The sequence below is a fragment of the Rhineura floridana genome, chromosome 9, assembly GCF_030035675.1.
Source record: "Rhineura floridana isolate rRhiFlo1 chromosome 9, rRhiFlo1.hap2, whole genome shotgun sequence".
Classification (NCBI taxonomy): Eukaryota; Metazoa; Chordata; class Lepidosauria; order Squamata; family Rhineuridae; genus Rhineura; species Rhineura floridana.
The window spans coordinates 5,718,709-5,746,610 of record NC_084488.1 but is presented as its reverse complement, the minus strand read 5'-3'; the positions used below and the strand labels follow the sequence as shown (position 1 = coordinate 5,746,610).

Sequence of the window (27,902 nt, the reverse complement as noted above, 5' to 3'; positions counted from 1 at the left end):
ACTGCTGTGAAAAATGTGCTCCTGCTTAAAGCAGAGGTTTTATTCCCATCAGCATTACAGACTTGCATCTATTGCAATATGAAACTATGATCTGCAAAAGCTATTCTAAATGGCTTAGCCTTAGGTTGCTTGTTCCTAACCCATCTTCTTTGCCTCAAGAGCATATGCTGCAGTTGCATTCCTTGCATTGCTTTTTGGTAAAAATGTAAGTACACGATGCCATTCAGATCAAGGGCAGGGAACCTCTGGCCCACAGGCCAAGTTTTGCCCAGCGCAGACTCCAGTTTGGTCTATAAGGCCATTTTTCCCAAAACATGCCCACCTGCCCCACACCTGATACCCTATGTGATGTCAGGTGTGGGGCAGGTAGAGATGTGTCTGCTACGTGTGCAGTCGATCCCTGCAGAAAGCAGCTTTGCCAGCCCTATACTCTGTATCTCCCAAGTGCCACGCACTGGGCTGGCAAAGCCCCTGGTGCTGCACTTCCAAAATGCCTGACAACCATCTAACTGTTGGGCACTTGAGAAGTGCTGTACAAAGGACTTCGACAGATGAGCTATGCCGCCCACCGGTCAAAGTTGGCCCACACAGGTGGGGACAGATAATAACCATCCCTCCTTTTGATAGTGAAATGACGCTGACTTACAACTTCTTCTAATCTCTCCTCCTGTCTCTGAGATAACGCTATGTAGGGTGCTGTAGATCATTATTTTACTCCGCCGACATGCTGGGATGTAGGATTATTCTGTAGACGTCTTGTTCTGTCCTGTTAGACCCTCTTCTTCTCACTGGGTTTTCTGACCATGCCTTTCCCCTGTACCTTTCTCTCTTCTGTTTCCTGCAAACATTCCTCTGGATTGTTCTGCTCATATTCCTCTAATCTCCTCAGACTGCACTCTCTTTATGTGTTCATGTGTGGCTCTCAAGCCACGCCTAGTTTTATATTGATTTAGAGATTTTGCCATTCTGGTCAAGAAGAGGATTTATAGAGCTAGTAATGGTGATAGCCTTTAACATCATAATAGTTCACAATGCCTTTCTCTTCGTACTACAGCACTCTGTGTTTTAATATGTTTTATAATTACCTAGGAAACAACTACCATAGACTCAGAAGAAATGCTTGAACAAGGTACAAAGTCTCAGGAACCTTCATCAGAAATTGCAGAAGAAAAAGGTAATGGCAGAGTCACTAGTTCGAATTTTCCCAAAAGGATTAAAAGGCATCTTTCACTTTTCTCCCTTGGGTCAGTTACCTCTCTTTGGTTAGAGTGGTTATTGCTGCTACCAGTCAGAAGGCATCCTAGAAAATGGAGATGCCTCTGGCCAAATCATTCTTCTGAAGCAGGGTTGGGGAGTCTCCAGCCCATGGGTGCAACTTGGCCTGCCAGGCTGTTTTGGGGACACCATGCTTGTCTACTCTACACCTGACAACATACATAATGTCAGGCGTAGGACAGGTAAGGGCGGGGCTTCAGAGGAGCAATCAGGCTCAGGTGGGTTGCAGATTGTTCCCTTGCTAGAGGAAACCACCCATCAGCTGATTGGCAATAGGAACACACCTTGCTCAAGGTGGGGAAAGTGATTTCCATTCTCCCTCCCAGCACTGCTCTTTAAAACCACTCCACATGACTCTTTTCGACCTCTGACATCAGAGGTAGAAAGGAGCAGTGTCGGATGGCTTGCAAAGTATAGGGCTGGCAGTGGCCATTGTGCTGTGGTTCCCAAACCTGGGAACCCCATACAAGGGATTTTGACAGATGGCCAGGACAACCCACCTGTCAGTCATGGGACATCAAAATTATGTCATTTGATTGTCAGATGGGTCGCTCCAGCTACATATCAAAGTTGGCCCATGAGATGGGGCCAGATGATAATTTGGCTCCCGGAACCAAAAAAGTTCATCACCTCTGTTCTAAACAATATTTCCTGCTTGGATGGATAATAGTTTGTCCATGTCTGGACCATAGTCTAGTGAACAAGTGGAATAACTGCTCCCAAGTAAGGAAATACTCTATTCCCTTGCATATCTACCCTGTGGAAGTACAGGTGTCTACAGTGCTGATACATGTTCCTTGAATATTCAGATTCCGGTTACTGAAAGTAAGTGCCATATTCATATGACCTCTACATACAGCAAACTGTAGGACAAGTTATAACAGCTGCTTATTCATTGATGTTTATCTAGATTGTCAGAGAAGTAGAAATGATAGGGTGTACTGCAAGTGAGAACTAGGCTGTGTACAATTCAGAGGAAGTCAGCAGTTTAAGCAATTTCTCAAAAATCATGATGGGGATTTAATTTGCTTTTGATTTTGTTCAGCTTTTTCCCCTGCAGATGAAACTGTTGGCAAAGTGGATATTTGTGAAAAGTCAGATCAGGAGTCCCATTCAAATCCTGTTGAGGCAAGTAATGCAGTCTGTTCCGATTGATTAATTGTTATTTGAACATATACTTTCATATGGAACAGATGATCATTTGTTCATGCTTTGCTGACTGTAGCAATAAATAATTATATCACCAATATAAAAACAGCATAAAGCAATGAAGTAGAGCATAGACAAGTAACTAAAGGACCACATCTGCAATCTTTTTCTTACTTACCTGGGAGTAAGTCTCATTGAACTCAGTGGTACTCACTTCTGAGTAGACATGTATAGGATTGTACTGCTAATCATTAGCAGTTTTGTCCATCTTAAGATTCAAAAGGCTAAAGAAAAATGCGAAAGTAATGTTCAAGTTTGTTTCAGTATGCTTCTACGTGAGTAGTATATTTATGGCAGATGTTCCTTTTATCACCTTGCTAAATTGGTACTAGATATGAGTGCAATGCAGCCAGTGTTAAACATTTTAATATCCCACCGTATTTGGTAGCAAATTCTTAACTCTTCTGTTCTTATCTTTAAACTGGTCATTCCCAAAGATTGTACATGGTGTTTTATGGAATAACAAGCAAAAAAGCAGGTTCCACCCTGCTATGAGGAGCTTGCATCTAAATTTCAGTGGTTGGAAAGGCCAAAATAAAGAGGCTATGAACCTCAATAGGCAACGAGTGTGCTCAAATGCATTTACACAGGCGTGTTTCAATTGGGATAATGAATTAAGGGATTAGGGCAAAGGCTTTGTGGGAGTAGTTTTAAGGTGGAGGCAGTAGAGAGAGTTAGGTTGCATTATATGGATGTTCTTGGATAAAGTTATCCACATAGGAAGCAACCAGGATGAAGGGGCGCAGCTGCTTGAGGGAGCAGGAGATGTTTACTCTGTTCTTGGTTGTAGTGTTGGAGGAAAGGTCACAACACAGAGATGAGGGCAGAAAGTTAGGTTGGGGCAAACTCATGGAGAGCTTTCAAGGTGAGGCCACAAGAATGGAATGGAAAGCCAAAGAGAGAACTTGAGGAAAAGGAATTCTGTGACAAGTACCCAATAAAAGTTTACCAGACAGAGCAATTGTTTTAGCTAGAGCTGATCCTGTATTCAGTGTGGAGTCAATGTTGGAATGGACATGAGCAATTGTATCTGCAAAGTGTCGTACAAATTAGTCTCAGTGGGCTACTGAGGACTGTAATAAACTGTAAACCACTCAGAATAGCTGTACAAGGTTAATCTTGCAGGGTCCAACGGCGGTGTCTAAAAACTAAGTAATTATTATTATAAATAATATTGGTGCAAGCTGGAGCGTGTAAATGGTTTAACTTGGTTCCTAAGTGTCCAGTCCAGCCATGTTTTTTCCCATTTCAGTGGGAGAGACTTAAGCAAATTTCTTAATTCTCCATTGAAATTAGTGCAACTTTTAAAATGGTTAACTTGGGCTAGATCATGCTGTATGATATGTGAGAGAGATTGAGAAGGACAAGTTCTTCAAATGTAATATCACTGTGACATTTTAATGTGACGAATAACAACTTCCAGTGGAGTGGTTGTGTTAGTCTGTTGCATATCACACACACACACACACACACACACACACACGAAATCCAATAAATAGTCTAACTTGCCACAAGACAGAATTATTGTGGCATAAGCTTTTTTGGGCACTAGCCTGTGAATGTTTATGCCACAAAAAAATCTGTTAGTCTTTTAACGTGGCACAAGATTCTTTGTTCTTAATATGGTTGCCTTAATGGACACCTTGGGTTGACTTAAACTGCTCTCAATTTGTCCTTTGTTTAGGTAAAAAAGCAAGTAACAGTTAAGCGGAAAAGAGGAAGACCTCGTAAATATCCTGTTGAGATAATGGCACTGCTTGGTAAGTAACAAGGGTACATTTCCATGGAAAATGTACTTGAACATTTCATTGAACTCAGGAGGTTTATTTTGCCTTTCAGGTCAAGTTTCAGAAGCTGACCCAAGAACTGGAAATGTAAGCGTTTGGATGGATATTCTATTTGAATGCTCACATATTGTGGGAATTTTGGCTTTCTGTGGAACATTATTTTATATTTGTTCCAATTGCAATAACAAATCCTTGGCCTGGATCCTGTTGCTATTAACCTGGTTCCTTGAGCTCAAAGGCCTGTACCCTTCTTTCCTTTCATACAGCAGCCCACAGTGCTGTAACAAATGATTTTTGAAATTGAGGGGACCTTCAAAAGCAGCTACTATATTCAGAGAAGGCAAAATTTCCACTGGTTTGGTGCAAACCACATAAGCAACAGGAACATCTAAAGCCTAGAGGGTAGACATTTTTCATCATCTTTTATTTTAGCCTTCATCAATCATCACTGCTGTTAAAAAAAGAATGAACTGTTAATTTTCTCTTATTGTCAGCTGCCTCGGAGGTATGTTGTCAGAAAAAAAGGCAGCCTATAAATAACTAGATAACTTTTACTGCCTAAATATGTATCACACTGTTTTTGGGATTACAGTAAGCATTTATACAGCATGTTCCAAGTGTTTAAAATGCTTTATACAAGTTTCCAGAAATCCTTACATCAACCTTGTAAGGTAGGCCAGTACTATCCCTGTATTACAGATGCAAAGGGTGATGTTGGTGGACTGGGTGAATAATGCTTTACCAAAAGTCATAAAGTGAGTTTGGTCTAAATCTCATCGCAACCATAGAGATTTCCTAGTTCATGTTTCTTCTCTTAACCACTATGCTGCACTTAATTTTACCTTGCACTTGAAACTATACAAAAACGTGGAAGTTAATTTGAGTATAGCGAATATAGATATATGCCTATACAAGAAATAAGGGTCATTTCTCATATTGCATCTTTTATATGTCCACCTAAACTATTCTTAACTATATGTCTAAAAATGTTACATGTGACAAACAGTGGTTTTAAAAGATGTGTTGTGCAGGTAAACTCACAAGTCAGGATTAGCTGTCAACTGCAGATGTTACGGCAAACCTAGATTTATTGCTGTGTAATTTGAGAAATGCTCGTGAGCTGTACAGCACATTGCATATCAGATTCTTTTGCTGCTTAATTTACATTAACGGAAGTAACAGTTAAGCTCTCTTCAGGGCCTGTTGCCACAAGAGGGAACTCATGGAGATTGGGGCTGAATGCACATTTAGCCCTGCCTTCCCACACCCAGAGCCACATGACTTTTTTTTTAGCTCTTTCACACAGCAGGGAGCCTTGTATATCCATGGCAGCTCCCCATTCGAGTAAGAATACTGATCTTCCAGGGTTCTCACTCTGGAAGGAGCCTCCATAGATGCACAAGACTCTGTGCTGTGCAAGTGCATTGTCAACATGTGAAGAGGCTAGAGGGGAGTCATGTGGCTTTGAGGGAGGGGTGCAAACATTTATCTTTGGAGCCCCAGTCTGTGCATGTTCCCTCTTCAGGTGATTACACCTGGCCAGGGCTTGAATGTCACTTAAATCTGCTTAATTTTCCTAATTCTATATAGAAAGATACTGCTGTTTTTGTTTTTCATTAGATGGTGCAGTCTTCGGGTTATACCAACAGGCAGATAAAGACCCCAAAAGGTAAGAGTTACTAAACATTCAGATAACCTTCTATAAACTCATCTGGAGCCGAAAAACCATAGTAACTCTATAATATGCATGGAAAGACTTTTCCCATATACTTGAAAAGTGGGTAAAGTTCTTTGTTAAGTTCCCTGCGCTGTCATGGACTGATTTCAGTGGCACTGATGCAGATGCAGGAGGTTTCCCACTTTGTGAGTAGGAAAATTCAGGGTGTTTAAGGCTGAATGGCAAGGAAACCCTGGTGGCCTAACTGCTTTCTACATTGTTCCAGTAATGTTTTGAAGTGATGCAGTTGCATGATATAGTTCTCACCATTTATAGGCTGTTGGCACTAAGAAGTAACTACATCAACCACTTTTTACCAGATTATAGCATTTACAACTGACATTAAACATTTTAAAAAATCCTGAATTACCTTCAGTTTGCCATTAGTTGGCATCGCTGCCAGAAAGAACTGGATTTTTGCTTCTTCTCTTTGCCATGGTGAGTTTTAGAAAGTTCCTTGATCATTTAAGTTTAAATTAAACTTCATACAAAAAGCAAAGTTTTTGAGTGTTTAGAGTTGCATTTTTGTAGAGTTCTTAACTCTTCCTTTTTCCTTTTTTTTAGTCAAAGGTTCAGTGAATGAGAGAGACACAGTAAGTTCAATTAGTGCAAATTTCTTTCCACCCTGATCCTAAAAATGTTTGGTTTCAGTGGAGTTCTCTCTGTTTAATTGTGCTTAGGATCATTGCCAGCACAAGGAAGCCAGTGTGGTGTAGTGATTAGAGCGCTGGACTGGGACCTGAGAGAGCAGGGTTAAATCACTGGTTGGCCATAAAGCTCACTGGGTGACCTTGGGCTAGTCAGAGTCTCTCAGCCTGCCCTACCTCACAGGGTTGTTGTGAGGATTAAATAGAAAGGGAGGAGAGCTGTGTACACCACATTGAGCTCCTTGGAGAAAATGTGGGATATAAATGCAATAATCAAAATAATGAAAACAGCTTCATTAGAATTGAGTTGCTGGATCAAGCAAAGGACTATCGTGTCCTGGAAACTGTTTTTCAGCATAGGTAAACAATATGCTTCTAGGTGATTAGTGCATAAAAGTAAGACATCCTCTGTCTTTAGCATTTTGAAGTCATGAATATATTGCTTCTGAACTTTGAGGTTCCATTCAGTTATTGATATTAGGGGTGTCAAGTAGCCACTGACATCTAAAAATATAGATGTGGCAAGCTGAGCCTGGGTTGCTGCAGAGGTGAGGAGACACATTTCTCATATCTTGCTCATAGAAAATCTTGCTGGTTCCTAGACTTTGCACAGTGTCTGCTTATAGTCTTGATTGTGGGCAATAGTCATTGATTAGTCTGTCATCTATGAACTTGTCTGTTTTTAAACCATCTAAGTTAGCAGTCATTCCCACCTCTTGTTGGGTGTGCCTTCCATAAGTTAGGTACATGTTGAATGAAGAATTGCTTACACACTCACACCAAGTGTGCTGCAAAATGCTCCTACCCTCTTTCTCTCCATACGGTGGATAATTTTATAAGCTTCTTTCATGCCTTCCCTTTGTCTTTTTTCGAAACCAAGAGTCCTAAATGTGTTCCATTTCATTCCTGTTTTTTCCTTTCCTTGCAACTATTAGGAAGCTAGAGAAGGGGAGGTGGAGGTGGTTTTACGTCGAAGAGGAAGGAAGCCCAAACGGCCTCTAATTCCTTCAGAGGAAACAGGTAAGACATGGAAGCTCTGCTTCTCAACTTTTTTATGGTTTAAGGTGTATGCTAGCTTATAAAAAGATTGGTTTTATTATCTTTTATTCATTGAGGGGGAAATCATTGGGTTAGGGCTAAAGTAAATATGGGAAAATGTGCAAATTGCTGTAATCTCACGTCAGGATTGGTACATCCCAGCTGCTTTCCTGAACTGCTTGAGTTTTCTATGAATTCTGGCTGTGAACTGAAGAAGTAAACTATTGTAAATGTGTTTGGAGAGATTTTAAACAAGTGTGCATTAAAACACTACGGAAATGGAAAATTACTTATTCCACTCACAAAGTCCATTTAGAATTCCCCTTCTAAAATAAGTTGTCCACACCCCTTCTGGAGCCTTGGGTGGAAATTTGAGTGTGTTTATAACATTTTGCAGGAATGGACACACCTGAGCCAGATAAAAAACGTCAGAAGCTAGCACTTGCTGTTGAAGAAGAAACAAAAGGCCCAGATGAAAGCAAGGAGAGTGGCAATAATGAAGGAGGGGACAGTGACAATGGTGATGATGCTGATGAGATGCATTCAGGAGCCACAACTCGGTCAGCCTCAAGATTAGAAGCTCAAAGGTAACGCTGGCTCTGTTGAGATTTGGGCAGTGTGTTAGATGCTTTCCCAAAGACCCTCTTTGAATGGCTTTGCACATGACATGGATGGCTCTTGTGGGGATTGAGGGGCTCCAGTCTCCCAATGTATGAGCAGAAACAACCTTGCCGTTCTTTGAATCCTGGCCTCTGACTCCAGTAATTACTGTATTCTTCTCAAATCTAGTGCAAATACTGAACTCTAGCCATCCCATTGTTTTTAATCCAGGAGAAAGATCTTTCCATTTTTTCGTGACACTTCTATTCCCATCTTTCTATTTAAAAATATAATAAAGGCATCTTACAAACAATGAACCAAATTGGACCTTCAGAACTGTCTTCTTTGGCAGGCAAATATGCAGCATGTTACTGTAATCTGACATGAAAGTTCCTGACATGGAGGTTACTGTAGCCAGGTCTGGTTTCTCCAGAAAAGGCCACAGCTGACTTACAAGGTAACTGGTATAAGGCATTCCTGGCCACTACTGCCAGCTGAGCACCCAGGAGCCAGATCCCATAATATCCCCAGGCTACAATCCTGCTGCTTCAGGGGATTATAACAGGCTGTATATCTAATTCAAGAACACCAGATGCCCCAGCCAAACTATCTCCATCTTATCTAGATAAAGCTTCAGTTTGTTTGCCTTTCTTCAGTCCTTCATTCAAGCAGACTCACAACTTCTGTAGCTTTTCCAGGATCAGATGATGGAAACAAAAAAGGGAATCGAGTGTCATCTGCATGCTGCTTCATCTAACAGTTTCATACAGATGTTAAAACAATAGAGGGAGCAAGGTGGATTCTTGTGGTACCCCAGATGTGTCACAGGCTGTGAGGTGGATCAGCAGTCTCCCAATACCACTTTCTCAGATCTGCTCTTCATAAAGGACCAGAGGCACTGCAGAACAGTACATCCCAGTCCCATCCTGGCTAGGCAGACCCAAAGGGGATACCATGGCCAGTGGTATCAAAAACTGCTGAGAAATCCAGGAGAATTAAGTCTGTCACCTTGCCCCCATCCACTTCCTAGTGGAGGTCATCGACCAAGGTGACCAAGGCAGTTTTCATTCCAAAACCTGGCTAGACAGGATCCAAATCATTAGTTCCAATCAAGAAACGAGGAGCTGGATTGTGGTCATGACGTCAGACACCTTGCCTCCAAAAGGTAGAATTGATATAGGACAACATTGTTAAGGGCAGATGGGTTAAGTGATGGCTCTTTCAGAAGGGATTTTAGACCCAGCATGGTGTGACAATTAGACTAGGACTGAGGAGATCTGGGTTCATATTCCCACTTAGCCACAAAGCTCACTGGTTGACCTTGTCAAGCAATCACTATCTCTCAGCTTAATCCACATCACAAGATTGTTTGATAAAGTTAGGGGATAATCACATATGTCAGCCTGAGCTCCTTGAAGAAAGGGCAAGATGGAAATAAAATAGACTTTACCAAGACAGCCTCAAAACCTCCTGAAATGTCCATTCATTCAGTAAACCTCTGTAACACAATTCCTGAGACCTGACTGACTTAAAGTTAGTAGCACACACTTTTCAGTTGCAGAAACAGAAAGGTGCTCAAAGAAAACCAGTTAAACAGAATGGAACAGTGCTGGGACTGATTCTGACATAACCATGGCATCCAAGACAAAGCAAATGTGAGCAATTTTAATCATAAAGTATCTTGCATATTTATTCCAAGAGTTCTACCATATAATTCTGTTGGACAGATTGTAACAGACCTATAACTACTCAAAAAAGCTTCACAGATTTGATGGTGAAAAAGAAATAGAATTTATTTTTTTTGCAATCATCTCTGCCAGAGGGTTGGCTTTGATATTTCTTAGCTCTGTTTTGTCAGATGTGGCTAAAGTCTTCTGCCATATCAACTCTAGCCATTGTCCTGTGAGTTTCATCATCTGCAGCAATGGAGAATCAAAAGGATGGTTTGGATTGTCGTTTGGCCCCCTGGTAGTTGTGCTGTCTGTCCTCAATGCTGTTTAAAATCTATATGAAGCCCTTGGGAGCAGTCATTAGGAGATCTGGGGCGAGGTGTCAGTTGACGATACCCAGCTCTATTTCTCTGTAACATCTGAATCGGGAGAGGCCATGCAAGCCCTGGACCAGTTCCAGGAGTCAAGTGGTGGGTGGATGAGAGCCAATAAACTGACTCCAAATCCCAGCAAGACAGAGGCACTTGTGGGTTTGTGGTTCCTGAGTTGTGATAATTGATCAGTTGCCTGCTTTGGATGGGGTCAGACTCGCTCTGAAAGAGCAGGTTCATACTCTGGGGTTGCTCCTGGATCCATCTTTGTTGCTAGAGGCCGAGGTCACCTGGCTGGTAAGACAGCTGTGGCTGTTTCTGGACCAAAATACCTTGACCACTGTTGTCCATGCACTGGTAATCTCCAGGCTGGATTACTGAAATGCGTTCTATGTGGGGCTGTCCTTGAGGTTGGTCCAGAAGCTGCAGCTGTTGCAAAATGTGGTGGCGCGACTGCTCACTGGGAAAGGGTATCGCCAACATGTCACCATGCTGCTGAAAGAATTGCACTGGCTGCCCATTAGCTATAAGGGTAAATTCAAGGTTCTAGCCCTATACAGCTTGGGACCAGGATACCTGAAAGATCGTCTTACCACTTTTATACCCAGTCGATCCTTGTGATCTGCAGGTGAGGGCCTCCTGCAGATACCATCTTATCAGGAGATCATAGAATCATAGAATAGTAGTGTTGGAAGGGGCCTATAAGGCCATCAAGTCCAACCACCTGATCAATGCAGGAATCCAAATCAAAGCATTCTCGACAGATGGCTGTCCTGCTGCCTCTTGAATGCCTCTGTTGTCGGAGAGCCCACTACCTCTCTAGGTAATTGGTTCCATTGTCATATGGCTCTAACAGTTAGGAGGTTTCCCTGATGTCCAGTCAAAATCTGGCTTCCTGCAACTTGAGCCTATTATTCCATGTCCTGCACTCTGGGATGATCAAGAAGAGATCCCGGGCCTCCTCTGTGTGACAACTTTTCATGTACTTGAAGAGTGCTATCATATCTCCCCTCGGTCTTCTCTTCTCCAGGCTAAACATGCCCAGTTCTTTCAGTCTCTCCTCACAGGGCTTTGTTTCCAGTCCCATGATCATCCTTGTTGCCCTCCTCTGAACCTGTTCCAGTTTGTCTGCATCCTTCTTGAAGTGCGGAGACCAGAACAAGATGAGGCCTAACCAGTGCTGAATAGAAGGGAACTAATACTTCACACAATTTGGAAACTATACTTCTGTTAATGCAGCCTAATATAGCCTTTGCCTTTTTTGCAGCCACGTTGCACAGTTGGCTCATATTCAGCTTGTAATCAACGACAATTCCAAGATCCTTCTCACATGTCATGTTACTGAGCCAATTATCCCCCATCTTACAACTGTGCATTTGGTTTCTTTTCCCTAAGTGTAGAACTTTGCATTTATCACTGTTCAATTTCAATCTGTTGTTTTCAGCCCAATGCTCCAGCCTATCAAGGTCCCTTTGAATTTTCTTTCTGTCTTCCACAGTATTTGCTGTGCCCCCCAATTTTGTATCATCTGCAAATTTGATAAGCATGCTTTGTACCTCCTCATCCAAGTCGTTAATAAAAATGTTGAAGAGCACTGGGCCCAGGACAGAGCCCTGTGGTACCCCACTCGTGACTTCTGCCCAGTTTGAGAAGAAACCATTGATAAGCACTCTCTGAGTACGATTCTGGGGCCAACTGTAGATCCACCTGATAGTTGTTCCATCCAGCCCACATTTAGCTAGCTTGCTAATCAGAATATCATGAGGCACTTTGTCTAAAGCTTTGCTGAAGTCGAGATATATTATGTCCACAGCATTCCCACTGTCTACAAGGGAGGTTACCCGATCAAAAAATGAGATAAGATTAGTTTGGCAGGATTTGTTCTTGATAAATCCATGTTGGGTCCTAGTAATCACTGCATTGTTTTCAAGTTGCTTACAGATTGACTGCTTTGTAATCTGCTCCAGAGTTTTTCCAGGGATTGATGTTAGGCTGACTGGTCTGTAGTTCCCTGTAGGGATAACATTAGCTCTTCTCCCGTCATCTGGCACTTCACCAGTCCGCCATGATTTCGCAAAGATAACAGAGGTTCTGAGAGTTCTTCAGCCAGTTCCTTCAATACTCTAGGATGCAGTTTATTGGGCCCTGCTGATCGTCAAAATGATTAGGTATTCCTTGACCGTTTGTCTATTAATCTCAAGCTCCAAACTCCCTTCTACTTCATGTTTGCCGGGAGGGTCATAGACCCTCTCTTGGGAGAAGACTGAGCCAAAGTAGGAATTGAGGACTTCTGCCTTTTCTTTGTCATCTGTTATCTTTTTGCCATCCTCATTGAGTAGCTGTGCCAGCGTTTCTTTTCTCTGTCTTTTACTATGGACGTACCTGAAGAAAGCTTTTTTGTTGCTTTTACCTTCCCTCGCTAACCTCAGCTCATTCTCAGCTTTAGCCTTTCTGACACCATCCCTTCCTTTATGGCCTGGCCTTCTTTCCACTTCCTGTATGTGTCCTTTTTTGTTTTCAGGTCAGCTCTAAGCTTTTTGTGAAGCCACATTGGCTTCTTCTGATGTTTCCCCCCTTTTTCCTTGTTGGAATTGCTTGCCATTGCGCTTTTAGAATTTCCTTTTTTAGAAACTCCCACCCATCTTCGACTCCTTTCTCATTAGGGTCGCTTGCCATGGAACTGTACTTGCAATTGTTCTGAGTTTATTAAAATCAGCTTTCCTGAAGTCCAGGGTGCGCATATGGCTACTCTCAGCTTTTGTTTCTGTTAAAATCAAGAATTCAAGTATGGTGTGGTCACTTTCCCCCAGAGTTCCTGTAACTGCCACTTCATCCACCAAATCATCTCTATTGGTTAGAATCAAGTCCAAAATAGCTGATCCTCTGGTTGCTTCCTCCACTTTCTGTAGGAGAAAGTTATCTCCAACACAAGTCAGAAATTTCCTGGAGGGGCCATGTTTGGCAGAATTTGTCTCCCAGCAGATATCAGGATAATTGAAATCCTCCATTACTACAACATCATGCCTCCTCGAAACATTGGCAATTTGCTTTTCAAAAGTTACATTCTCGTCTTCCCCTTGATTGGGTGGTTGGTAGTAGTAGCATCCAAGCACCACATTCCTTTTATTACTTGCCCCATTAATTTTAATCCAGATACTCTCGGTGGAGCTACCAAGATAATCTTCCTGTATTTCTGTGCAGGGATAGATATTTTTAACATAGAGCACGACTCCACCTTACTTTTTATTCCTTTTTGAACAAGTTATATCCTTCAATTGCTGTATTCCAGTCATGGGAGTCATCCCACCAAGTTTCAGTTATACCTATCAAGTCGTAATTACCCTCCTGTATTAAGAGTTCAAGTTCCTCCTGCTTGTGTCCCATGCTCTGTGCATTAGTATGCAGACATTGAAGACCATGTGATTTATGGCTTTGCTTCCTTATTTTTCTGAGGACTATTACTGGGCCCTATTAGAGCCGATCTCTCTGTTCCCATTACTGTGCACAAGCCTTCATCAGTCGTTACCACCAAGTTTATGTCTCCCTCCCCCTTAGGATTCAGTTTAAAGCCCTCCTGATAAACTTCATGCTGTGGCCAAACACATTCTTCCCAGTCCTTGTGAGATGTAACCCATCACTTGCCAGCAGTCCATCTTCCAGGAAACATAGCCCATGGTCCCAGAATCCAAATCTCTCACATCGGCACCACTTTCGTAGCCATTCATTCACAGAGAGTATTTTTCTTTCCCTTTCTACTCCTCTTCTAAGTACTGGAAGGATGGATGAAAAAACTATCAGGGCCCCAAAGCCCTTGAATTTCCTTCCCAGAGCTTCAAAGTCTGATGTGATTTCTTCATAGCTCCGTTTGACAGTATCATTTGTTCCCACCTGGATGAAGAGAGAGTGATACCTGTCGGTGGGCTTGATGAGTGATGGCAACCCTTCTGTCACATCTCTAATCCATCCTCCTGGTAGACAGCATACCTGGCGAGTCCACGGATCTTCTCGGCATAGTCCACAGATCTTCTCGGCATACTTGGGTTTCGATCCCACACTGTAGGGAGTCTCCCACTACTGGTACTCTTCTTGTTGTGGGGTGTGGTTTCATTGCCCCTGTTTGATTGAGCTTCAGGCTCTTGCTCGTTGTCATACGGGGTCTCCTGTAATTCTTTCACCACAGGCTGGCTTCCAGTCTCATCCTCAAGTGGTTGAAAGCAGTTCCATAGTTCCACTGGTGAAGGGTGTCTTCTAGCTCTTCTGCTCCTACCTGTCACCCTTTCCCATGGAGTTTCCTCCACTTCGTTCCTCTCCAAAGCAGCCTCCTCTTCTGCTACCACATGCTGTTGCTCTTCCACCTCCACTTCTTTTTGCTGCTGTTGTTCCAGTGTTCTCTCTAGGAACTCTTCATCTTCTCTTATAGTCCTCAGTGTGGCCACCCACCGTTCCAGGCCTCTCACCTTTTCTTCCAACAGTGCCATGAGCTTGCACTTGTTGCACATGTATGCCATGTTGTTCTCAGGCAAGAAAACAAACATGGCACACACCTTGCAGGTCACAACCACTGGAGTATCCTTCCCATTCATTCTCTCTTCTACCTTATGTTTCTTTCTAACTATCTGTTTTGCAGTGGCCTGTGCTTTCTCCTGTCCTACTTCAGGGTAAACTTGAGAGTCCCACTGGTATGTGGTGCGCTATACAAGAAGAATTAGTTTTTTTTTTTAATTTGGGGGGGACCTCCCCCTTGGCCTCCCCTGTCGAACTCCTTTGTCAAATTCATGTTTGCTCTCCCTGTTCGCTCACTCTCTGAAAGCTGGTTTGCTTATATGTCCTCACCTGTGGACCAACTGCTCTGCTCAGTTAGGAGTCAGGAAACAAAAGGTCTGTTCCGTACAACATAGGAAGCGGACCTCTAGTGTAGTGGCACCTGCCCTTTGGAATTCCCTCCCTAGACACCATCTCTGTTTTCTTTTTGACTCCTACTGAAGACCTTCCTCTTTCAACGAGCCCTTTCAGTAAAGACCTTATCCCAGTCTGTGTCCATGTTGGAATTGTGTTTTAAAATGTTTTTAAAGCTTTTTTTAAAAAGGGTTTTTAAAGATGTTTTGTTTTAATATATTGCAAAGTCTTTTTTATGTTTTAGAGTGTTTTTAGTGTTTTTGTTTGCCGCTTTACTTACTTACTTACTTACTTACATATTGAGAGGAAGAGGAGAGAAGATACCTATATGTGATTTAGTAGACAAGCCTAAGTCAGCTCCGTATTCCAGATATCAACCCAGCTGACTTCTGTTGGTCAATGAAGGCATTCACGTGGAATTAATTGAAGAGAATGTAGTCTTGGAAAGTTGGTTTTCTAGAGTACACAAGTGCTCAGGTTTTGGCACTCTTGGCTTATAGGGAGACCTGCTGTGCTTTTTATAGCTGTCCCTTTCCAAAATCTAGCAATAACAGCAAGAATGTTAAAATATGTTTAAACCTCTTAGTTGTTCATGATCCCACAATGAGTGGAAAACCATTAATGGGACTGTTTGTGATGCCTATCAAACCTGACTCAAGATGTGGTAAAAATTTGCTCAGCTTTTGCATATATAAAAAATGAAACTTCCAATATATTCTATAATAACTTTTTATTGCATTGATCCCTCATAAGAAAAGTATTATAGCCCATCTGCTTCTTCAAGAAGTACATTTGTTTCACAGCCATCACCTCCTCAATGATCTATTACCATCTTGGAAACATATATTTTAGACCCATGAAGCCTTTGGTACCAGGCAATCCTAACTTGATTATAGAAACTGACTACCTGTGATGAGGGCAGATAGTTTTGGCATCCATTAGTGTCTGGAAAATAAGATGTGTTTTCCCCTACGCATCTTTCACTTACACATGTGCACACGCACACACACCCTGGAGAATACAGAAGTTAAGAGATGGAGGACTCAGCAGTTCTACTTTAAGATCAGTCCTACTCCGCAGAGCTCTTTTAGAGCACACTATATATAAGGAAATGCGCAGAACAAAATTCTGATGGCTGCTTCTGCTAGGTCAAAGGAGAGGGTCTATGGATCAGTAGTAGACCACAGCCTTTGCATCCTGAAGGTCTCAGGCTCAATCCCTCGCAGCTTCAGTTAAAAGGATCTCTGGTAGCAAGGCTGATAAAATCCTCCACCTGAAATCTGGGAGAGTCAGTGCTTGTATTAAGCTGGATGGACTAGTGGTCTGAATCTGTACGGCAGCTTTGGAAGTGAGCATGAGGTCCCATTTTAGAAGCAGTGTAGTATATACACTCAACTCACCTTCCTACCACTTTTCCACTCCAAACCACTACCACCCCTGCTGCTTTTCCCTCTGCTAGGATCCAGACCAGTGCCTTAGTGGTGCAATTGGCACTTACAGCGTCAGAAAACAGAAGAATACTCAAATCTAAACATACTGGCTTGCCAAGTATTATTGCTTGCTTCTGAATGGCCAGTGTAAGAGTGTAAAAGCACTGGGTGGTGGGTTTTTTCTTTTTTTGCCACTTCATTATATTTGCGGTATAACCTGTACTCGGTACATCTGTTTATCTGTGATTTTTTTCAGAAAGCAGCCCAGCAAGCCAACGACACGTGCCGCATCTAAAAATCAAAGCCAAGGTGCATTTCCTCCTACAAATCACCGAAATATAGGAAAAAAACAGTCACCTACCAGTGCAAAATCTAATAAATCTCCTGCAGCACAGTAAGTGTGGAGTGGAAAGTCACTTCTAGCTTGTGGATATCTCTACATTACTCCTCTCTTTCTCCTCCTCTTTCCTTGGGAGGCAGTTGGATCCTTGGATAACAAGGGAGTCAAAGTTGTGCTATAGCAGGATAAGGAGATTGCAAAATGAATTCTTTGCATCTGTCTTCACAGTGGAGAATATAGAGCAGATCTAGAGCAATACAGAGCAAGGGAGTCTGAGAAACTGAGGCATATAGTGGTGACAAGAGATGAAGATCTAGGCTTAATAGACAGAATAAAAACTGACAAATCGCTGGGTCTGGATGCCATCTATATGAGAATTCTCAGATGTGAAATCATTGATCTAACAAAAATATGTAACTTGTCCCTCAGATCTGCCTCCCTACCTAAGGACTGGAAAGTGGCCAATGTAACACCAGTCTTTAAAAAGGGATCCAGGGTGATCCTGGAAATTACAGGCTGGTTAGCTTAACATCTGTCCTAGGAAAACTGGTAGAAATTATTGTTATAGATAAAATAACAAAGCATATAGAAGAGTTAACCTTGTGAATCAGAACCAGTATGGCTTCTGCAAAGGTAACTCCTGTCTCACTAACCTATTCAAGTTCTCTGAGAGTGTCAACAAGGATATTGATAGAGGTGATCTGGTTGAAATACTGTACTTGAACTTTCAACAAGCTTTCGACAAGGTACCTCACCAAAGATGCTTAAGTAAGTTTAGCAGACATGGAATAAGGAGAGAGGTTCTTCCGTGGATCAGGAACTGGCTAGGAAACAGAAAGCAGAGAGTAGCAATAAATGGACATTTCTCCCAATGGAGGAATGTAGAAAGTAGAATCCCCCAAGGATCAGTATTGGGACCTGTACTTTGAAATTGTTCATAAATGTTCTAGAGTTAGGGGTGAACAGTGAGATGGCCAAGTTTGCTGATGATACTAAATTGTTCAGGTTTGTTAAAACAAAAAGGGGTTGGGAAGAACTCCAGAAGGGCCTCTCCAAACTGAGTGAATGGGCAGTAAAATGGCAAATGTAATTCAATGTAAACAAGTGTAAAGTTAGGCATATTGGAGCAAACATCTTAATTTTACATGTACACTCATGGGGTCTGGACTGCTGGTGACTGACCAAAAACAAGACCTTGGACTTTTAGTGGATAGCTCAATGAAGATATCGACCCAGTGTGTGGCAGCTGTGAAAAAGGCAAAATCCATGCTAGGGAGCATTAGGTAAGGAATCAAAAATAAAACTGCCAATATCATAATGCCATTATACTTATCTGTGGTGCGGCTGTATTTGGAATACCTCAAAAAGGATTTTGTAGAGCTGGAAAAGTTTCAGAAAATGGCAACCAAAATGGTCAAGGGCAACTCCCCTATGAGGAACGGTTGCAGCATTTGGGACTTTTTAGTTTACAGAAAAGACAAGAGGTGACATGATAGAAATGTATAAAATTATGCATGGCATGGAGAAAGTGGATAGAGAAATGTTTTTCTCCCTCATAACGCTAGAACTTGTGGACATCCAATGAAGCTGAATGTTGGATGATTCAGGACAGACAAAACAAAGTTACTTCACACAGCACATCGTTAAACTATGAAATTCGCTCCCACAAGAGACCGTGATGGCTACCAACTTAGCTGGTTTTAAAAGAGGATTAGACAAATACATGGAGAATAAGGCTATCAGTGGCTACTAGCCATAATGGCTATGCTCTGTCTCCATAGTCGGAGGCAGTATGCTTCTGAATACCAGTTGCTGGAAACCACAGGAGGGAAAAGTGCTCTTGCACTCAGGTCCCACTTGCAGGCTTCCCATGGGCAACTGGTTGGCCACTGTAAGAACAGGATGTTGGAATAGATGGGCCTTGAACTGATCCAGCAGGCTCTTCTATGTTCTTATGACAGTTATTTTTTGTTCAGAGTTTTGGTGAACAAATTGCAGAGGAGGGCTGTTGCGTTGATGCCCTACTTGTTACCCTAACCCATAGATTCTAGGTTTGATCCAGCACGGCTTTCCTTATATATTGTCACTGCTGTACAGGGCACTTTAGAGAGGGATAAATGAAGAAAAACATAGATACCTATCTCAAGAATATTACCAACATTTTTGAGGTAACATTGAAAATCATGACCTGTGCTCTGTACTGACATTAATAAGCCATTTCTCTTTAAAAGCCTGTTTATGAATACCTGTGTCAGTAGCCAGGCCACCCAGGGGTCAGTCTAAGGTCAAGTTCCCAATGTCCATTCTGTTTTCAGCTAGGAGTCTTAAAAATGGTCATGGTCAGACAGCCAAGCAGGAATTTGAAATACAGAAGGCAATTCCTGATACAAACGAAGAGCACAGGTGAGGATCAATGGGAATGGGAGATAAGTATTCCATAAAGCAGTTGGGGAAAGAAGTAGGAGGCATCTCATGAGGGCTGCATCCAGGAAGTGTATTCCAAGGCTTCCATCCAGTTGGAGTAATAATACTTAATATGCACTTGAAGTGTTTTCATTAATTTTTGTTCATTACAAGTCTGTAATATGGGGCAATTTTATCACTATATTACATTTGGAGGACCGAGGCTGGGAGTTGGCTGCTTGTCTAAAGTCCCCTGTTGAATCATTCCTGAAGCAAAATCTGAATCATGGGCTTCCTGATTCAGAACTTGCACCCTTAGTGTCGAAGCTACACCACTCCAGTTCACAGTGCTAGTGGGAGCTTGAAGAAACTCCCACAAAGCATTGCTTTGAAGGGCAGGAGGGGCTCTTGCATCCAAACGTTCCTGCGCCATACTTGATTAGTGAGTTAAAAAACGGAAGAGTAGTAATATGCAACTAGAGGGATATGACCTAACACAACATCCTTATTCTTAGTCTACAGAGATCTTCTCAAGATTCTCTATGACAGCAAACATGAGATACCTACATAATAAGCAGTGAAAGGAGCAGGCCATTAGTTGACAAAAAATACTTACTGTGAAAGATCTGTGTTAAGGATAGGAAAGCTAGGAGAGCTGACAGAAATTAATTCATGTGTGGGTGCACTGGCTGTTTAAGTTGCTATGGCCTGTGTTTTATTAGGGCAGGCTTGCCTACTTGCCTCTGGTGAACAACTGTTCACTCCAGGCAGCCAGGTAGGAAAGCTTTTGTAAACTGGAAATATTTCTTTTTAAATTTCAGGACTTTAATATGTCTTTGACTGTAGTAATTATGTGCCACAATAATAAGATGTGATGAAGTAGAGATGAATCAGGATTAGCTAAAGTCAAGGGCAGGGAACTGTGGCATTTCTTCTCTTGTTGGACTCCAACTCCCATGAACCCCTCCTTCTGGAGAGCTCCAGGCATCCCCATCCCTGAGCTTAAAGCTGTGAGAATTTTATTTTATTTCCTTATTTAGGCATTTTTGTTTGGGGTGTGCAATGGCTTCAGATGAAGCCCAAATCCTGAGGCAAAGCAGGATCTCTGTGAGGCAGTGCAAGTTGAAGTGGGACCCCTGAAGCACAGCATGCCATTCTGTGAAAAAGAGTTAAACTGAAATGTCTGTGGAAAGGAAAACTAATATTACCGCATAAGGAAAAACCATGTTTTGAGGGGAGGAATAAATCTTCTGTGACTGACAGGTGTATTCTCTAATAGATCATATTCACCTGGGCTCTTCAGTGCCATTGATGTTGGGGATGGCTGTTGATGGAAAGAGTACACTTGCCTCCCATGCTCTTCTTTGCCCTTAACAAGTTCTATCACTGTGCTGCAGAATGTTATAGAAGAGTTCTGGTGGACTTGAATATGGCATCCCTCATTCACCCTTTCCAGTCACATTAACATTCTTTCATTCTGTTTTGAATACCCACCCTTTTTAATGTATAATTATCATTTGTATTATTAGCAGTCCTTCTCATTCCATTTTCAGTTCATATCTTTATGCTGTTTGGCTCAATCCCCCTCTCCTTTAGGGAAGTCTAGGTCTGAAATGTTTGCATATAAGTCTTTTTTAAATTAATCTGAATTATTTTATTTTCACTCAGCATTATTGCTGTGTGTGTCAAGCTCTGTTTCTTTTCCCGATCTCAGCCTTATGAAGAACTGCTCACTATGTGTCTCTGATATGGGCTGTTTCGCAGACCCTTGCAACAAGCAGCAACAGTAACTCTGTGCTAAGTGGTTTATTTTCCTCTCTCATCAATCTCAGACCATTATTATTAAATTATATTTTTGGCACGTGTCACTCTTTATATGCTGTTGTATGTAAATTGCAGGCAGATCAGATCCAGATCAGAACCCTAGCATAGGAAGCAAGTGGCTTTAACCTGCTATTCTTAAACATTTTGGTACAATTGGTTGTTTATATTGCATCATCAAGATACATAGTGCTGTTTGACATAAGCAAAAGACATGTACCTACCCCAAGGTGCATATGGTCTAAAGGTAGGCAGTGTGGTCATGATGAGAGGGTTGGTGGGAAAGGCAACGTTAACAAATGACGAATACAATCAAGTGTGTTTGTTTTGCTTGAGAATGAGAGCTGAGAGGTTAAGCAGAAGATTTTATTGAAAGCTGAGTTTTGAGCTGAGATCTCAAGCTCCAGGCATAAGAGGCAACAACGGAGAATTGGTGGAGTCAGTAAAGAGACCAGGAGTTTTGGGAATGACTCTGGGTAGTGGAGTTGTAGGAGAGAAAGTTACTCCAGGGATATATGGACAAACATTGGGGGCAGGGTGTTAAAACTTTGGAGAGCTTTCAAAGTAAGATTGGGTTTGTGCTGACTGCAGAAAGGGAGGAGAAGCCATTGCAGCTATTTGATGAGGGGAATGGCATGGTCTGAACAATGAAGGATCCAGTAAATGATACTGGCAGCAGCAGAATTAGAGATGAGAAGGAACAGCCAGAGAGCAATTAAGTGCAGTATAAACTGTTACTGGTCCTCTTCCATTGGCAGCTCTTTAAGCTGATTGGGTTGAGCACTCTGTCTCCAGAATGCACCGAATATACAGCGTTCAAGAACCATTTTCTCCTGAAGTCGCTGTTTTCCTTCCTTGGCACAACCTAGGAAGTAGACTCATCCTGGATTCCTCTCCATGAAGAGACTTTATATAATCCAGTGGCTTAACTTGGTTCCACTGACTACCAGAGTAATTTTACCATGCTTTTTTTGTGTCTGTGTTTCAGGTCAAAGGTACCACCCACCAAGCGTAAAAGAGAAGCTAGTCCCCCAGTGTCACATAAGAAAAGTCATCAGAGAGCAGATGAAATGGACGGGAAGAAGTCTAAGCGGTAGTTGCGCCCCGTACCAGATGATTGGGGGATGGAAAAGACAAACTCCTGTCTGCTTTTGTGTAATTTTTTTTAAAAACCAAGAGGGTTTGCATGCACTTGTTTCCAAGTTATAACACATGTTACCTATGTAACGCATTCAAACAGCTTTATAAACTATGTGTTTATGCAGAAGACTATATACATTGCAAAAGTTTACTTTGTGTCTCAAGCAGAGATTGTCAAGGGCGACTCCCTAATGCTGATGCTTCCAATCCACTCATCACCAGTGGCCTCTTAATGACACCTTTTGTACATAAGCCACATATTTTTAAAAAGAATGTATTTTACTGTGTATAAACTTAATCAAACAGCAAGGACTGGTCTGTGACTTGTTACATTATCCTATGTTGGCCGTTTTAACTGGATTCTTAAATGTTGTGCAGCCGTCATTAGCATTGTATAGGAGAGGGGATTCTTTGTCAATGGAATCAACAAATCTCTGACAACTGGCAAAGTACTCTCTTGCATGTATTCAAGTCAAGTAGAATTAGTATAAGGAGACTAGTTCCTTTCCTCACACTTGTGGCTTTCTGTATGGTAAAAAATTTAAATTGCATTTACAGTGTTGAGTAAATGCATCCTATTCACTTGAAAATATATTTTCATCTGTAAATTTTCTCCCAGCATCAAAGTAGCTAGAACTCATTAAGGTAGAACTAGACCCCTTCAGCTGAAACTTCAGAATTTAAAACTGACTCATTTTGAAGTTTTTAATTGTTTTTCTCTCAGTATTTCTCTTTTTCAGTTGAAACACACTGAAATTAAAGTATCACTTTTAGGATTTAAAGATCTTCACCATTTATCTTACACTTTATATACAAGTATTAAAAGAGAATGTAGAACCTGATCCAGTTTCCAGAATCCTTAGTAAACTTACATTTTGCTCTCACAAGAACAAATCTTCAAGTTCAGTTTCATGTAAAGCTTTTTTAATTACTATCAAAATTTGTCTCTTGCAAGGATGTGGTAAGTTGCCAAATAACCTGAGATTATTTTAAAATGTTCATATTCATGTTTTATAACTAAAATCAGCATTCTATGTTTTTTTAATTTGTTTTGTTTTTGTTTTGGGGACTTTATTGTTGTAATGTGAATTTTTCTGTCAAATATTCTACTTTGTTTCTTACTGAATTTTTATATATAAAGTATAAAATGTTTCCCAAAATTAGAGTCTCAGCATCTGAGTTGCTATATTATTATTTTTATTAGTCTTCTGTAATATATAAAGGGCATAACCCAAAAAACATTTAACTTCCTTTGAAATTGGGAAATTGAGAAGCACAAGCTCTGTTGAAATCACACTTAACTTTGTCTGGATTGTGCCCTTAATGTATAAATTATAATAAGCTGCATGCACAAACAACAGAAGATACAAAGAATATCATGGTTATTGATTCATCTATGTCCTGTACTGTTAATAATGGCCATGGCAGGTAAAGATGGTTAATGACATTATGGGGAGGTGCCACAGGTTTTATCCACAAGTCTCAGACTAAGGAAGTTAAGCCTCAAGAACATAGACCTCCAGTTCTCAGCTTGGCTTTGCCTGTCCCTCCCCACTACAAATCCTTGGTTCAGATGCTGGAAAATCCTCCATACACCAATATGAAGGAAATAACATCTGACCCAGCATATTTCCAAACACTGCTCCCTGGGCTGGACAATACAGCAACTGAAAAGCCACGAAGTATCCCTCCTACCCCCACCCCACAGTAGGAGGGGAAGACGAACAGATCATCTACCCAGGGAGAAACTGAGAGAGTCATCATCTGCTGCCTGCCTGTCTTCTATCTCTGGTTCTTCTCCTGAAACTCTATGTGGCCAAATATTCTAGGCAGCTAGAGGGAACCAGGCCTGCTTCAGCAGTTTCCATCCAGCCCCCTCCTGTCTTCTGGTTACATCAGCTTCCTGGGATAGGGATTAAAAATGCTGCATTGCATGGAAGGGTCATCACCGAAGAGGAACCCCTGTCAGAACTGGAAGGATATAGGTGTTTTTCTGATTGGTCTACTGCTGTTCTAATTATGTGCTTGTGTTACTTAGTTAATCTGGGGTGGGGTGACTGTGCCCCTATAAGAATTGTTAGGGAAATGTATGGCAGTGGGATTCAGGTATGCTAGGAGAGGGGAAGTTGACATCTTAGTGTAGCATCAGCATAGGCTGGAGAGGCAGGGTGGAGGGATTTCTGTAATCTGTAGGCATGCATTCTTTGTCTTCGGGTCTCTAATTCAGATGGACATCAGTCTGGAGTGTTTGTACCTTCTGTTGGACAAATTGGGGGTGGTACTGGTGCACCAGCTGCTCAGCAACCTCCATGCTTGAGCTCACAGTGATAGTCTTGGACTTGAGGACTCCCAGGACAAATATTCTGGAGACGTCACTGTGATGTCCTTATATGCGGGTTTATATAGGAATATATGGTAAGTGAATTGAGTAAGAGGGGAGTACATGGGCTAGTGCGGGAGAATGTTGGGTGATGATTGGCTGAATGTTTTGAATGGCTGAAGGTATAGAGAGGTTGGTTGGGGGGAGTTGAGAGGAGAGTGATTGGAAAGGAGTTGAAGTGGGAGGCAGTTGGGATTGAGTTGACAAGAGTTCTGTGGGAGGTTTGGATTCTATTAGGCTGATATTTGGACAGAATGTATATAACTGGAAACATAAGAGTGACACTATATGAAACCATATGCTTGTTAAACATTCCTAAAGTAATCTTGTTATTTCCTAGTGTTATCAAATAAATACGTTTATTGGTTTACCAAAAGCCTGATCCTTGGCTGGGGATATACAGACCAGAAGGGAGGGCAGAGTAATTACCAAGGCTGAAGGGAAACTGTATCTAATAGTGGCAGGTGAAGGAAGAAATTGTAACATCGTCAAGTATCCAGAGCAACCCAGGATTGCATGCTTTATAGACAAAGATACAGGGGCGTTGTGGACAGCAAGGGCACCCAGACACAAAGTAACAAGCCATAGGGAGACTACGGTGAAATCTCTAGCAGTATTGTTTACAGGGAGTGGCTGGTGGTGCCGCCTAGCAGTGGGATCTTGAGAGATCTGTGCTAGAGCGGAGTGAGAAAAAATAAAAATGATGATCCTGACTGGTGGTGTCCTGAGGTGGTGCCTAGTGAAAGGTGGTAGCCACAAGCAGGTGGGAACCTGACAGGTGGATCCAAAGGTGGGAACATCACAGGTGGTGTTAGCAGTGGGATACAAACAAAAGAGAGTCACTAAAAAGTGGTGTGACTGTAAAGGAATAACAAAGATTACTTGTGAGTGTGTGGCAAAGTGTGTGAGCTCCGAGAAACATGGCTGAGTTCATGAAGATGAAGAGAGAGGAACTGGTGGAAAAATGTATAGCGTTTCATTTACCTGATGAGGTTAAAGGGGTGGATGAATTGTGGGTGGCATTAATAACGTATACGTCAATCCAAACCAAAGAACCTGTAAGAGAAGAGACCCCAGAAGGGTGCTTAAGTAATCCTGCCTATGTGGAGTATTTAAGAGAGAAGTTAAAGTTGGAGGCTGAAAGATTGAGAATGGAGGCTGGGGAAAAAGATAAGGACAGAGATTGAGATGATGAAACTGAGGGTGGAGATTGGAGAAAAGGAAAAGCAACGTGTGACGGAGGCTGAGGAGAAGGAAAAGCAACTTGTGTTGGAAACTGAAAGGTTGAGAATGGATGCTGAAATAGTGAGAATGGATACTGAGATACAAGTGGAAAGGTTAAAATTGGAGAGAAGTTTCATTCTGATGAAACAAGAAAAGAGAGATGAAGCAAAAATAAAAGTCACTCCAAAAGACTTTGCTGTGTATGAGCCTGGTCAAGATCCACAAATTTACCTCACAACATTTGAAAAGGCAGCTCAGATGTGGGGGCTACCTGAGGATAAATACATGCAGTATTTATCAAACCTAATTAAAGGGGATTTGGCTGAAGTGTATCAGTATTTCCCTCAGACAGGCCAGTGACATGCTGAATTCAAAGAAGCAGTGTTTAAAAGATTTAGACTGGGGCCTGATTATTTTAGAAAACTGTTCAGAAACTGCCAGATACAGACAGGGAGGTCTTTCGTGGAGTTGGGAGCAAAACTGATGGACATATTTGAAAAATGGCTGACAAGTGCTAAAGTTCAGTCTGGAAGAGGTGAAAAACCTCATGATATTAGATCAGTTGTACCATCAATTGCTGCCTGAAATTAGGTTGCTGGTGAAAGTTCGTTCCCCTAAATCTGTGCAGGAAGCAGCAGAGCTGGCAGATCATTTTACCTCAAACCGAACTGGTTGGATGGGAAAACCACAAAGAGATTTTAAACCAAGACCAAATAACAATGGCAGAAAAGATGTGGCACCACAGAGAGTAAACCCTCCAATAAAATCAGAAGGGCACAAGACACCTCAGTTTGGGTCTGTGTTTCCTAAAATGGAAGAGAAACTCTGCTACAAATGTGGTAAGGCAGGCCATCTCCACTTTCAATGTGAGAATATAAACCCCATCAGTAATCCTGTTCAAGGAAGAACAGTGAAAAGTGAACTGAGAGAGGGAGAAACGAAGAAAATACAATTCTGTCAAATAAGCTAGTCAAATGTTCAAGATTTTGACTGAAGCTTGAGAGAAGAAGTATGTGTGCAAGGGGCAAAATATTGGGCTTTGCTAGACACTGGTGCTGCCCAGACCTTACTGAGGCCAGATTTGATAAGATCTGAAGAAATTTTACCTCAAGAAAAGTTGGTAATCCAAGGTGTGAGAGGTGAGCCAGAAAGCATTCCCATGGCCCTAATAAAACTGAAATGGAGAGGAAGATAGGAGACTTATAAAGTGGGTATCAATGCCCAGCAACAGGAACCTGTAATTTTGGGCAGATATGTTATGGGGGTACAAGGAAAAATGTATGTGGTGACCAGACAACAACTTGGCAAAGCAGCAGAAGCCATTTTATCTGACACTGAACAAAACAGGGTGGAACCTGTAATCGAGCCTGAGGTCGCCATAGCAACCCCTAGTATGCCTGGACTGAATGAAACTTTGTTACAAATGTTTTCTACTGCAGAAACACAACAGTTCAGGGATGAGCTGGAAAATGATAGCAGTTTGAAAATAATAAAGGAAAAAGCCCTTCCACAAAGAATCACCTTTACAGAAACTCTGAGGGATCAAACTGTGTGGGAGAATGGTGTACTGTATAGGCTGTGGTTACCTAATGAGAGAGAGAACTACTGTGAACCAGTTAAACAATTGGTTGTACCTAGCAAATTTAGATCCAGATTGCTAGAGGTAGCACATGATGTTCCTTGTTCAGGGCATCTTCGAATAAAAAAGACCAAGAAAATTCTGGCTGCGCCCTTGGTCGCTCTGGTGGAGTGATACATGCCCTGGTCTCCTCTCGCTTAGACTACTGTAATGCGCTCTACGTGGGGTTACCCTTGAAAACGGTCCGGAAATTACAGCTGGTACAGAATGCGGCGGCGCGCTTGATTACGCATAGCCGTCGCCGTGATCATATCACTCCAGTGTTTAGATCTTCACTGGCTACCAGTTGTCTACCAGGCCCAATTCAAGGTGTTG

The 27,902-nt window shown here is 41.9% G+C and overlaps 1 protein-coding gene across 1 annotated transcript in view; it reads left to right on the top strand.

The window, feature by feature from the left end:
- BOD1L1 (biorientation of chromosomes in cell division 1 like 1) overlaps positions 1-23,444 on the top strand; it is a 68,587-nt gene extending 45,143 nt beyond the window's left edge. The window contains exons 16-25 of the mRNA XM_061585470.1: positions 1,090-1,174; positions 2,321-2,403; positions 4,169-4,244; positions 4,324-4,358; positions 5,892-5,940; positions 6,553-6,581; positions 7,571-7,655; positions 8,071-8,260; positions 16,897-17,034; positions 22,193-23,444. Of these exons, the coding sequence (XP_061441454.1) occupies positions 1,090-1,174; positions 2,321-2,403; positions 4,169-4,244; positions 4,324-4,358; positions 5,892-5,940; positions 6,553-6,581; positions 7,571-7,655; positions 8,071-8,260; positions 16,897-17,034; positions 22,193-22,301 (879 nt within the window). The 3' untranslated portion in view covers positions 22,302-23,444. The remainder of the gene's footprint in view (positions 1-1,089; positions 1,175-2,320; positions 2,404-4,168; positions 4,245-4,323; positions 4,359-5,891; positions 5,941-6,552; positions 6,582-7,570; positions 7,656-8,070; positions 8,261-16,896; positions 17,035-22,192) is intronic.
- The last annotated feature ends 4,458 nt before the right edge of the window (positions 23,445-27,902 follow it).